This window comes from Manacus candei, unplaced genomic scaffold (genome assembly GCF_025592945.1).
Source record: "Manacus candei isolate 608988 ecotype Guabito, Panama unplaced genomic scaffold, ASM2559294v1 h1tg000023l, whole genome shotgun sequence".
Classification (NCBI taxonomy): domain Eukaryota; kingdom Metazoa; phylum Chordata; class Aves; order Passeriformes; family Pipridae; genus Manacus; species Manacus candei.
This window is the reverse complement of record NW_026138071.1, coordinates 15,073,425-15,086,897: the sequence shown is the minus strand read 5'-3', so window position 1 is coordinate 15,086,897 and position 13,473 is coordinate 15,073,425. Positions and strand designations below refer to the sequence as shown.

Genomic DNA, 13,473 nt, shown 5'->3' with positions numbered 1-13,473 from the left:
ATGTATCTTTTAGGTCGTCCTGGACCTCCAGTGGGACCTATTAAATTTGAATCCATTTTGGCTGATAAAATGACAATATCATGGCTTCCTCCATTAGATGATGGTGGTTCTAAGATTACAAACTATGTTATAGAGAAAAAAGAAGCAAATAGGAGGACATGGGTACCTGTTACTAATGAGCCTAAGGAATGCATATTCACTATTCCCAAGTTGATGGAAGGCCATGAGTATGTGTTCCGCATTATGGCACAAAACAAATATGGTATCGGAGAACCTTTGGATAGTGAGCCAGAAACAGCACGAAATATTTTCAGTAAGTAGAAATATACCTTCAAGTGATGGCAGTTGTTTCCATATGCTGGTATGTGTACAGAATCTCTTAAATACCACTACTACTTTTTTCTCTTCACTAAGTAAATTTTCTAGAATAGCTTGAAGAATTTTACCATTAGTGCTTAGTTCTTACAACCATGTGTAGCACTTAAAAATACTGTTCATTCTCCTTGGTATATACTAAAATACAATCTCAACATTTTTAAGGCTTAAATATACAAATAAGTGTTTATCTGATAAGATCCATGTCATTCTATTGTAGTCGAGACAGTATTAACCTCACAATCTCAGGAAGGGTCAATTTCCTGCCTTCACTTCTTAAAGATAAATTAGACACAGTAGCTCTGACATAGAAGAAGTGTTGGGGTGACAGGAGAAAATAATTATTAAAACATCCTGTGTTAGGCTGGGCACTGTAATGAGGTAGTGATCCAGAAAGGCAAGAAAAGAAAAAATGGCAATTGTTATTTAAAGGACAGATACTTTATTGTTCACAGAACTATCTGTACCTGAATAGGGATGAGAAACTGAATGAGGGAAGGAGTCTTGTGCAGATAGGTAACTACCTAGTGCAATGGTGACTCTGTGAGTGCATAGCTGCTCTGCACGCTAGCTGTCTCCATGTTTCTTTAGCATATTTTTTACAAAATATGTGTGAATTTTTTCCCCAGCTGTACCTGGACCTTGTGACAAGCCAACAGTTAGCAGTATAACACGTGACTCAATGACTGTAAACTGGGAAGAACCAGAACATGATGGTGGCTCTCCTATTACCGGCTACTGGTTGGAGCGCAAAGAGACCACTGGAAAGAGATGGACCAGGGTTAACCGAGATCCTATCAAGCCTATGACACTGGGGGTTTCATACAAAGTCACAGGTCTTATTGAAGGCTCTGAATATCAGTTCCGTGTTTCAGCTATCAATGCAGCTGGTGTTGGCCCACCGAGCATGCCATCTGATCCAGCACTTGCTAGAGATCCTATTGGTAAATATTTTAGATTCTTTTTTCCAAAATTTGAAAATATTCAAGTAAGAACATACAATATATTGTTATGCTATGTGATGATATTTTTCAGCCCCACCTGGCCCTCCTATACCAAAAGTTACTGATTGGACAAAGTCTTCTGTAGACTTGGAGTGGACTCCACCAATAAAGGATGGTGGTTCCAGGGTCACTGGATACATTGTTGAGTATAAAGAGGAAGGAAAGGAAGAATGGGAACGGGTAGGTGGAAAACTATTACACAATCTGCATTTCTTCTCTCTGTGTCTGTCAAAGTAAATTGCTGCAGAAAAAAAAACAAACTATCATTTTCTTTATACATTTTTACTATTCAAGTTATTTTCTAAAAGTTTGCATTTTTGCACCATAATTATCTTCATATGTTTAAAATATAAGACCAAACTTAAGTTAGTACTTGCCCCTTCTTGATATCAAGTTAACTTTGCAATTCCTAAACTTAGAATTTAATAATTTCTGTTTAAAGATGTGAGAAAGTGTGTAGGTAATTTGTTATTAAAAAGCCAAAAGACCAAGTTAGAACTGGCACAAAAGTAAGTTTCATTGGTATCAGACAGTGCCAAAGCATTTACAACCACTATGTCCCTACATTTTCCTCCTTTTTTCAATAATACATTACTGAAAATTTAACTGGTGTGCATCTTGGGGATTCTTTATATCTCCATAAACATCTGGGTGCAATTTAAGTAATACCTAAATGTCCTACACTGTAAAAAGCCTTCATATTGGGGTTTGAAAAGAACAGAATTCCTTTTTCTGCCACTTTCACTTACCTGAGTTTTTGTGTCCAGAAACACATGTAATTCTTCTGAGACCAGACTATTGTAATTGCTGTAGCAACCGTCTCTGTAGAATTATCAAAAGATAAGTCTTTAGAATAGCTTGTATGTCCACGTTCTGTATTTCTTTACACAATTTCTGAAGAATTCTATGTGAGGTAGATCCATATATGCTTAATACCATTGTGTGCTTGTAAATCTGAAATAATATCTGATGTAAGACTTGTTTCAAACTTTGCAAAGAAATTGATCATATCTTGATGTTAGCTGACATTACAACAATCTTTTCCAGGTAAAAGATAAAGAAATTAGAGGAACCAAGTTCGTTGTGGCAGGATTAAAAGAAGGATGTTTTTACAAATTTAGAGTTAGAGCAGTGAATGCTGCTGGCATCGGAGAACCTGGAGAAGTCACCGATGTTATTGAAATGAAGGACAGAATTGGTATTTATCATTTTCATTTACATTTTTAGTACCTCTAATTGAAAGTGAGAAAAAAAATTAATTGAATTTTTTTGTTCACCTCCTTCAGTGGCTCCTGATATTAATTTGGATGCAAGTGTCAGGGACAGAATTGTTGTTCATGCTGGAGGAGTAATTCGGATCATAGCATACGTCTCAGGAAAACCACCTCCAACAGTGACTTGGAGCAGGGATGACCACGCTTTGCCAGAAGAAGCCAAAACTGAAGAAACAGCTATTAGTTCTTCTTTAGTCATCAAGAATTGCAAAAGGAGTCACCAGGGTTTATACACTCTTCTTGCTAAAAATGACGGTGGTGAGAGGAAGAAGACAATTATTGTTGATGTGCTAGGTAAATAGCAACTTCAGTTCATGTGAACAAGTACGATTTCTTAAAATTCAGCACGTATACTTAAATACTCCATTTTTTTCCTTGCTTTCAGATGTGCCAGGCCCAGTTGGAATGCCACTCCTTACTGAGAACCTCACCAATGACTCTTGTAAATTGTCATGGTTTACTCCAGAAGATGATGGTGGTTCTCCTATTACCAACTATATAATTGAAAAACGTGAAGCTGACCGTAGAGCTTGGACTCCAGTGAGCTACACAGTTACAAGACAGAATGCTACTATTCAGGGACTCATTGAAGGGAAAGCCTATTTTTTCCGAATTGCAGCTGAGAATCTAATTGGCATGGGTCCATTCACAGAGACAACAAAAGAGATTGTCATTAGAGATCCAATAAGTAAGAATATTTTTGAGTTTGGATAACTGTCATAATATGAGGTGAATATGCAGGAGTATGCTGAATATGCAGAAAAATGCATTTACCATATTTTTTGTTTATTCACAGCTGTTCCTGACCGTCCAGAAGACCTGGAAGTAAAAGCAGTTACCAAGAACTCTGTTACACTAACTTGGAACCCTCCAAAATACAATGGAGGCTCAGATATCACCATGTATGTTCTAGAGAGCCGTCTCATTGGTAAAGACAAATTCCACAAAGTTACAAAGGAGAAAATGCTTGACAGGAAATACACTGTAGAAGGCTTGAAAGAGGGTGACACCTATGAGTATCGTGTGAGTGCTTGCAATATTGTGGGGCAAGGCAAGCCATCATTTTGCACTAAACCAATCACGTGCAAGGATGAAATTGGTATGTATCTTTTTCATATTTCTTTTGAAAACAGTGTTCACAATTACTGATTCCTTACTTTTTCTTATTAATATTGCTGACTTTTGGGGCATTCATGTTTTTCAATACTGTCTTTCAGCTCCTCCCACACTTGACCTTGACTTTAGAGACAAGCTTATTGTTCGAGTTGGTGAAGCTTTCAGCCTGACTGGACGTTACTCAGGCAAGCCTGCACCAAAGGTTACTTGGCTAAAGGATGATATTGTTGTGAAAGAAGATGACCGTATAAAGATCAAGACAACTCCTACAACTCTTTGCTTAGGGATACTAAAATCTGTCCGTGAAGACACAGGCAAATATTGTGTGACTGTAGAGAACAGCACAGGAGCAAGAAAAGGATTTTGTCAAGTGAATGTTGTTGGTAGGTTTTACTGAACAACAGTATTGTCTGTTATTTATTAGTGATTTGAAGTAATTGATTATATAAAATGTAGGTATTGAAGTGTGTTTTTTATTACAATATTTTGATTTACTGCATTTTCAGTTATACTGAAAAGCTACCTATTAATTTCGAATACGTAGTTAAATCTGGATTACTTTATTCAGGATGAATAATTTAATGTCTCTAAATGCATTTAGAGACCATCAACACTGTAGACAATGTTAATCACCAAATACTTTATAAGCATTAAGAAATTAAGTCCAGTGAGTCAAATATATATTAAGGAGGAACAGTCCTGAGGTCTTGATTCCTTATTAAAACTGTGATGTCAGGTTTCTCATTTTATACTGTATTTACTGTATTGACACTTTTTAATCTATGATGTTATGTGAAGTTCATATAAAAGCATGGATATGCTTTATTTTTTCTTAAACAGATCGCCCATCACCTCCAGTAGGCCCAGTTATATTTGATGAAGTCTATAAAGATCATATGGTAGTTTCCTGGAAACCTCCATTAGATGATGGAGGCAGTGAAATCACAAATTACATTATTGAGAAGAAGGATACACACAAAGACCTATGGATGCCAGTTACATCTGCCACAGTGAAGACAACATGCAAAGTTCCTAAGCTGCTTGAAGGAAGAGAATATCAAATTCGAATTTATGCTGAAAATCTTTATGGCATAAGTGATCCTCTCATCTCTGATGAGATGAAAGCCAAGGACCGTTTCCGTATGTTTCTCATTTGCAACCTTACTTTAATACTCTAATCTTTATTCTGTTTGTAATGCTTATACACTCTTTTTTTTTTTTCCCCACCCCAGGTGTACCTGATGCACCTGAGCAACCAATCATTAAGGATGTTACCAAAGACTCTGCAGTAGTGGTTTGGAACAAACCGTATGACGGAGGCAAGCCAATAACAAACTATATTGTAGAAAAGAAGGAAACAATGGCTACAAGATGGGTCAAAGCTACCAAAGACCCGATTTTCCCCAGTACAAAGTTCAAAGTACCTGATCTCCTTGAAGGCTGTGAATATGAATTCCGTGTTTCAGCAGAAAATGAAATTGGTGTTGGTGATCCTAGTCCACCATCAAAGCCAATTTTCGCTAGAGATCCAATCGGTAAAGTATCAAATTTCATTTCTCATTGAAATTTTAATGCACTCTTAATTTCAGTTAGAAAAGGATTTTAATAGTTTCTCTTTTTTTGCTTCTTTAACAGCAAAACCAAGTCCACCTGTTAATCCAGAAGCAGTAGATAAAACTAAAAATTCAGTTGATTTATCTTGGCAACCACCACGCCACGATGGAAATGGAAAGATAATTGGCTACCTAATAGAGTATCAGAAAGTTGGAGATGAAGAATGGAAACAGGCTAATCTTACAGCGGATTCTTGTCCTGACACAAAATACAAAGTCACTGGTCTTACTGAGGGTTTGACCTATAAGTTCAGGGTGAAGGCAGTCAATGCAGCAGGTGAATCTGATCCAGCCCACGTTCGTGATCCAGTAGAAGTAAAAGACAGGCTTGGTGAGTTTAATAAAATCAGATAAGTTTACCTAAGAACATTTTTTTCCCCCTCATTTTCCTCAAAACTTATCTTTTTGATTCCAGAACCTCCTGAGTTGATACTTGATGCTAATATGGCCCGAGAACAGTATGTAAAAGCTGGAGATACCCTGCGACTTAGTGCTGTTATTAAAGGTGTTCCATTCCCAAAAGTTACCTGGAAGAAAGGAGATCATGAAGTCTCACCCAAAGCTGATATTGAGGTTACAGGAGTTGGTAGTAAGCTTGAAATTCGTAACACGGTCCATGAAGATGGTGGAATTTACTCCCTGACAGTTGAAAATCCAGCTGGTTCAAAGACTGTCTCAGTAAAAGTCGTGGTCTTAGGTAATCTTTTTGATGTTCCTTTTAAACCACATCTTCTTATTCTATAAATAGAGATTAAGAGAAAAAGGAATTTCTGAAAAATATCAATAAACAAAGTTTTATAAAAAATACACAGTAGAAAAAGGACAAAAATTACATTAAATATATTATCTTGAAATTTACTAAACTTTATAAGAAATGCTTTGATTATCAAATAAATAACAGATTTCATTTTTATCAATTTTAGATAAACCTGGTCCACCCAGAAATATGAAAGTCAGTGATGTTAGAAGCGACTCTTGCTATCTCACTTGGATGGAACCAGAAGATGATGGTGGCTCTGCCATTACCAACTATGTGGTGGAAAGGAAAGATGTAGCTTCTGCACAGTGGGTAGCCATCTCATCATCCTCCAAGAAACGCAGTCATATGGCTAAATATCTGATGGAAGGCACTCAGTATCAATTCCGAGTTGCAGCTGAGAATCAGTTTGGTAGAGGTCCATATGTGGAAACACTTAAGCCTATTAAAGCTATAGATCCACTGCGTAAGTGTTTTTAAGTTACATAATTTGGTTTTTTAATATTGTTATTGGTAATTTTGAGATTGTCATGTTGGTATGAATGTGAACATGATACACTGATACCATAGATTTTTCATCCTAGTAACCATTTTGTGTTTTTATTTTAAAAGATCCTCCAGGGCCACCAAAGAATCTGCATCACGTAGATGTTGACAAGACTGAAGTTTCCCTTGTTTGGGATCGACCAGATCGTGATGGTGGCGCTGAGATAACTGGATATTTGGTGGAATATCAAGAAGATGGTGCAGATGAATGGACAAAGTTCCAGACGGTCCCTATGCTAGACTGTGTTGTTACAGGCCTACAAAAAGGAAAAATATACAAATTCCGTGTGAGAGCTCAGAATATTGTTGGTCTCAGCCTTCCTGATACAACTATACCAATAGAGTGTCAAGAAAAACTAGGTGATTTTTGGTTTTTCGTGTTGTTTCACTTATTCTTTCTCTCTTTCTTTATGCATTTCCCTTGAAAAGGTAATTTCTGTTTTTCTGTCATTTCAGTGCCTCCATCTGTGGAACTAGATGTGAAGTTAATTGAAGGTCTTGTTGTTAAAGCTGGAACCACAGTGAGACTTCCAGCAATTATGAGAGGTGTGCCAGTTCCCACTGCAAAATGGGTTACTGATGACACCGAAATTAAACCAGATGGCAAATACAAGATTGAGACTGACAATTATTCAACCGTGCTTACTATTAAAGACTGTGTAAGAAAAGATACAGGAGAATATCTACTCACAGTATCTAATGTAGCTGGCAGCAAAACTGTGGCTCTACACCTTACAGTTTTGGACGTTCCTGGCCCACCAACTGGTCCTATTAATATTCTTGAAGTAACACCAGAATACATGGTTATTTCATGGCGCCCTCCTAAAGATGATGGTGGGAGTCCTATAATTAATTATATTGTTGAGAAGCGTCAATCAAAGAAAGAAACCTGGGGAGTGGTTAGCTCTGGAACAAGTCACACAAAAATTAAGGTTCCACGACTGCAGAAAGGCTGTGAATATATTTTCCGTGTTCGTGCAGAAAATAAGATAGGCATTGGTGCACCCCTTGATTCAGAACCAACAGTTGCTAAATATATGTTTGATCCACCATCCCCACCTGGTAAACCAACTGTTTATGATATTACAGAAAATGCTGCAACAGTGTCTTGGACCCTACCAAAATCTGATGGTGGAACTCCAATAACTGGTTATATACTTGAACGTCGGGAAGCATCTGGTAAATGGGTGCGTGTCAATAAGACACCTATACTTGATATGAAATACAGAGTCACTGGTCTTTTTGAAGGCAACACATACGAATTCAGAGTTTTTGCAGAAAACATGGTGGGTTTAAGCAAACCATCTCCAAGCTCTGATCCAATAAAAGCATCACGCCCAATCACTCCTCCTGGACCACCTATAAATCCAAAATTAAAAGACAAAACTAAAGAAACAGCTGATCTTGTGTGGACAAAGCCACTCAAAGATGGTGGCAGCCCAATTCTGGGATACATTGTGGAATGTCAGAAAACTGGAACTACACAGTGGAATAGGATTAATAAGGATGAACTCATTAGACAGTGTGCTTTCAGAGTACCTGGATTAATAGAAGGAAATGAGTATAAGTTCCGAATAAAAGCTGTCAACATTGTGGGAGAGGGAGAACCAAGAGAACTGGCAGAAACTGTACTTGCAAAGGATATCCTTTCTCCTCCAGAAATAAGCCTAGATGTGACCTGTCGAGATTTAATTACTGTTCGAGTAGGTCAAACAATACGTATTACTGGTAAGGTAAAAGGCAGGCCAGATCCTGAAATAACGTGGTCTAAAGATGGCAAAGTACTAGTCCAAGAAAAGCATATTGAAATGCTCCATGATCTACCGAATGTTGAACTGCAAGTGAAAGAAGCCAAAAGATCTGATCACGGCAAATATATAATAGCAGCTAAGAACAGCTGTGGACAGGCTCAAGCTTTTGCTGTTGTTAATGTACTTGACAGACCTGGACCATGTCAGAACCTGAAAATAAGCTATGTCACAAAAGACTCTTGTATGATTGCTTGGGAGAGTCCAGTGGATAATGGTGGCTCTGAAATTACAAATTACATAGTAGAGTACCGTCAACCAAATCAAAGGGGATGGTCAATTGTCTCCTCTGATGTCACTAAACGATTAGTAAAGGCAAATCTTGTAGAGAACCGTGAATACTTCTTCAGAGTTTGTGCAGAAAACAAAATAGGTCCAGGGCCTTGCATTGAGACCAAGACTCCCATCCTTGCCATCAATCCTATTGACAAGCCTGGAGAGCCAGAAAATCTTCACATTGCAGAGAAAGGGAAGACATTTGTATATCTGAAATGGAGAAGGCCAGATTATGATGGTGGAAGTCCCAATTTAAGTTATCATGTTGAGAGAAAACTGAAAGATTCAGATGAATGGGAAAGGGTTCACAAAGGCAGCATTAAGGAAACACACTACATGGTAGATAGATGTATGGAAAATAAGACTTACCAATTCCGAGTTCAAACCAAGAATGAGGCTGGTGAAAGTGGCTGGGTGAAAACAGCTGAAGTTGTTGTGAAGGAAGATCTGCAGAAACCAGTGCTAGACTTGAAGTTAAGTGGGGTTTTAACTGTGAAAGCAGGTGACACAATTAGAATTGAGGCTGGAGTCAGAGGAAAACCACAACCTGAAGTTGTATGGACAAAAGACAAAGATGCTACAGATCTCACCAGATCTCCGAGAATCAGTATTGAAACAACTTCTGACACATCGAAGTTTGTTCTCCCAAAATCAAGGCGTAGTGATGGTGGGAAATATGTGATTACTGCAACTAACACAGCTGGTAGCTTCGTGGCATATGCTACTGTTATTGTCTTGGATAAACCTGGTCCTGTAAGAAACTTAAAAGTCACTGACATTTCAAGTGATAGATGTACTGTTACTTGGGACCCGCCAGAAGATGATGGTGGTTGTGAAATACAGAACTACATCCTGGAAAAATGTGAAAGCAAGCGTATGGTTTGGTCTACATTCTCTTCTTCTGTCCTAACAAACTATGCAAAAGTGACACGTCTCATTGAAGGTAATGAATATATATTCAGAGTGCGTGCAGAGAATAAAATGGGCACCGGTCCACCAACAGAAACACACCCAATTATTGCAAAAACAAAATATGATAGACCTGGACGCCCTGACCCTCCAGATGTCACAAGAGTTAGCAAAGAAGAGATGACTGTAGTTTGGAATCCACCAGAATATGATGGTGGCAAATCAATTACAGGATACATTTTAGAGAAGAAAGAGAAACGATCACTGAGATGGGTTCCTGTTACTAAGACTGCAATCCCAGAGAGACGCAAGAAGGTTACTAATCTCTTCCCTGGTCATGAATATCAGTTCCGCGTCAGTGCTGAAAATGAAGTCGGACTTGGAGAACCAAGCTTGCCATCAAGACCTGTAGTAGCCAAAGACCCAATAGGTATAATACCATTGAATTTTTATATTTTTTTTTAATGTAACATGATAGATGACTAAATTGTACAGCTGTGTTCTTATTTGTAATTTTTTCTGTCTTTCAGAACCACCTGGTCCTCCCACAAACTTGAGAGTGGTTGATAGCACAAAGACTTCCATAACCCTTGGCTGGGGAAAACCAGTGTACGATGGTGGTGCTCCAATTATTGGATATGTTGTGGAAATGAGACCAAAAGTTGAGGGTGCTGATCCTGAAGCAGGATGGAAACGATGTAATGTTGCTGCCCAAGTTATTCACACAGAATTTACAGCCACCAGCCTGGATGAGAAGCAATTATATGAGTTCAGAGTTTCTGCCCAGAACCAGGTTGGCCTTGGTCGGCCAGCTGAACTGAAAGAAGCTGTGTCTCCCAAAGAAATTCTTGGTGAGTTTTCCCATCCGCCTTATCAGTGTTTACATCCAGCCTCTATTTGCTTTAGGTTTACTTTATTCACATGCTAAACTTTGCATTTTATTTCTTTAATTTTGTCTTTCAGAACCTCCTGAGATTGAGTTGGATGCAAGCATGAGAAAGTTAGTCACAGTTAGGGCAGGATGCCCTATTAGACTTTTTGCCATTGTTAGGGGCCGCCCAGCACCAAAAGTCACCTGGAGGAGAATGGGTATTGATAATGTCATCAGAAAAGGACAAGTTGATCTGGTTGACACTATGGCCTTCTGTGTCATTCCCGATTCAACACGTGATGACTCAGGCAAATATTCATTGACACTTGTTAATGCAGCTGGAGAAAAGGCTGTATTTGTGAATGTCAGAGTCCTGGGTAAGTAATGAGACAAATATCTTTAGACAATTTTATAACTATATTGAATGTTCATTGCAGGAATATTTATGACCCCTAGATCCTACAGTTTTCGAGCATAACTGTATCAGCTAACACTAACTCCCCCCATATAGAAAGCTGTTAGCCCCCTTTAATTTCAACTTTTCAAGAAGAAAAGTCTAACGTAAATTGAAATTTCTTTATAGATACTCCTGGACCTGTGTCAGACTTCAAGGTTTCAGATGTCACCAAGATGTCATGCCATCTTTCATGGGCACCTCCAGAGAATGATGGGGGTAGCCCCGTGACTCATTACATCCTGCAGAAACGTGAGGCTGACAGGAAGACCTGGGCAACAGTCACTGCAGAACTAAAGAAAACTAGTTTCCAAATAGCAAACCTTGTGCCTGGAAATGAATATTATTTTAGAGTGACGGCAGTCAATGAATATGGGTCAGGTGTTCCAAGTGACATACCAAAACCTGTTCTAGCAACAGATCCTCTAAGTAAGTATGCCTTTTTGTACATTTTATGTTTTTTTGCTAACTTTAATAAGATTTTGTGTTTCTTGAAAGCTACTGTTCCTAAACTGGACAGTGCTACTAACTACTCAATGATAAACATAAATATTCATGTACCAATTCCTTTAAAATAATATGGTCTATGAATGTAGTACCTTTGCAATTATTAAGAATTCTGCTCTTTTCTATATTGTCCTTGTTGAATTAGCATGGCTAACATCTGATAATTCAACAAATACTCAAGAGCCAGAAAATCTTGGAAATTCAGTGTTTAATGTGTTTCTTTTTTTCTTTTGCCCTGAAAGGTGAACCTGATCCACCAAGAAAACTTGAAGTTACTGAAATTACAAAGAATAGTGCTACTTTAGGCTGGCTGCCACCACTGCGTGATGGAGGCTCTAAAATTGATGGGTACATTGTTAGCTACAAAGAAGATGACCAACCAGCGGATCGCTGGACAGAGTATTCTGTTGTCAAAGATCTCTCAATTGTTGTAGCTGGTCTGAAGGAGGGAAAGAAGTACAACTTTAGAGTGGCAGCTAGAAATGCTGTAGGAGTAAGTTTGCCAATACAAGCTGAAGGAGCATTTGAAATTAAAGAACAACTCAGTAAGTAGCAATTTAAATACTACCTATGTTGCAATATACTGCTTTAATAATAAAATGAGGAAAAATTATAGTTCTTTAACTCACAGAAAGACATATGCTTTATGAAGTTATCTGGATGATGAAGATTTACTGTACTGAATATTTTGACAGCTCAGAAAGAATGAGACAACCACTAATTCAGAATTACTAAATAATTCTTCAGGTATGGTTTCAGTTGAAACTAGAAAGTAGAAATTAGGGAGAAGTAATAAACTCCTCTGATGAACTTAAAATGAAAGAGAAAAAGAGTCAGACTGATAGTTTTAGAGATAAATGGGGCGAAAAGTGGCACCTGTTTTAATATAAGAGAAAACAAGTTGCTTATATTGTGAAGTTGATTGGGAATATAAAGTAAAAGGCAGGGAGGACAGGTTGGCCTATTTAAAGTGGCAGGGTCCCTGAAGCACAGGAGACCTAGGGGTAAGGGCATTGTGACATGGGAAGAGAAAGACAGAGACACAGAAAAACTAGACAATGGCAGGAAGAAAACTACACCAAACAAGCTGTCATGTTTCTTTTGGAAGAAACTTGAAAGCTTTTGTGCAAAAGAAGTAGAAGAGTAATTCAAAGATACAAAAAGGTTGACTGTGCAAGTGGGTTGAGTTCAGAACTTCAGCGTTTCTTTTCTTCTCCTTCATGTTTGTCTTGTAGAAAGTCAGCAATAAGTGAGCAACAAGTTCCAGATATAAAGAGGAATTACATTTCAAGCACTAATAGTGCACAAATCTCTACATAAATGTGTGTGAAGGCAATCCAAACTCATAAGTATTCTCTTGTAAACTGTACAAGAATGTAAAAGTAAGACTGGAATAGATATTTCCCCTGCAGAAACTACAATTGTCCATAAGTGGAACCTAAATTAAAAATTATCTGTTCATTCCTACTGGTCGTTCCTCTTGAGAGAGAAGCAGAAATGTTTCACATGAAAAAAATAAGAAAAAGTAAATTAATATATCACAGTAATTTAATTTACATGTCTGATTTTTTTTTTTTTTACAGTCCCACCTAAGATTTTGATGCCTGATCACGTTCACATTAAAGCTGGAAAGAAACTGAGAATTGAAGCTCATGTATATGGGAAACCTCAGCCAGTCTGTAAATGGTTGAAAGGAGATCAAGAAGTAGTTACATCCAGTCGCCTGGCTGTGCATAAAGCAGAAAAGTCTTCTGTTCTTATCATTAAGGATGTGACTAGAAAAGACTCTGATTTTTACACTCTTACTGCAGAGAATAGCTCTGGTACTGATAGTCAGAAAATCAGAGTGACAGTCATGGGTATGTTCCATTTGATTGTTTTTCAACCCAGTTTTATACAAAGCTAGTTTTAGTATATTCCAGTGGTTGCCATTTCCTTTCATCCCTTTTTTCTTAATCTACTT

At 37.9% G+C, this 13,473-nt stretch overlaps 1 protein-coding gene across 3 annotated transcripts in view; it reads left to right on the top strand.

Moving 5' to 3' along the window:
• The window catches only part of TTN (titin), a 241,215-nt gene that overhangs the window by 173,968 nt on the left and 53,774 nt on the right, over positions 1 to 13,473 (top strand). For all 3 annotated transcript variants that reach the window (XM_051787289.1, XM_051787288.1, XM_051787287.1), the window contains 20 exons: positions 14 to 313; positions 1,005 to 1,319; positions 1,411 to 1,559; positions 2,427 to 2,577; positions 2,666 to 2,947; positions 3,039 to 3,341; positions 3,450 to 3,752; positions 3,871 to 4,152; positions 4,610 to 4,909; positions 5,002 to 5,304; positions 5,405 to 5,713; positions 5,798 to 6,079; positions 6,306 to 6,605; positions 6,752 to 7,045; positions 7,142 to 10,108; positions 10,209 to 10,529; positions 10,642 to 10,926; positions 11,133 to 11,432; positions 11,753 to 12,055; positions 13,094 to 13,369. In XM_051787289.1, the coding sequence (XP_051643249.1) occupies positions 14 to 313; positions 1,005 to 1,319; positions 1,411 to 1,559; positions 2,427 to 2,577; positions 2,666 to 2,947; positions 3,039 to 3,341; positions 3,450 to 3,752; positions 3,871 to 4,152; positions 4,610 to 4,909; positions 5,002 to 5,304; positions 5,405 to 5,713; positions 5,798 to 6,079; positions 6,306 to 6,605; positions 6,752 to 7,045; positions 7,142 to 10,108; positions 10,209 to 10,529; positions 10,642 to 10,926; positions 11,133 to 11,432; positions 11,753 to 12,055; positions 13,094 to 13,369 (8,325 nt within the window). The remainder of the gene's footprint in view (positions 1 to 13; positions 314 to 1,004; positions 1,320 to 1,410; positions 1,560 to 2,426; positions 2,578 to 2,665; positions 2,948 to 3,038; positions 3,342 to 3,449; positions 3,753 to 3,870; positions 4,153 to 4,609; positions 4,910 to 5,001; positions 5,305 to 5,404; positions 5,714 to 5,797; positions 6,080 to 6,305; positions 6,606 to 6,751; positions 7,046 to 7,141; positions 10,109 to 10,208; positions 10,530 to 10,641; positions 10,927 to 11,132; positions 11,433 to 11,752; positions 12,056 to 13,093; positions 13,370 to 13,473) is intronic.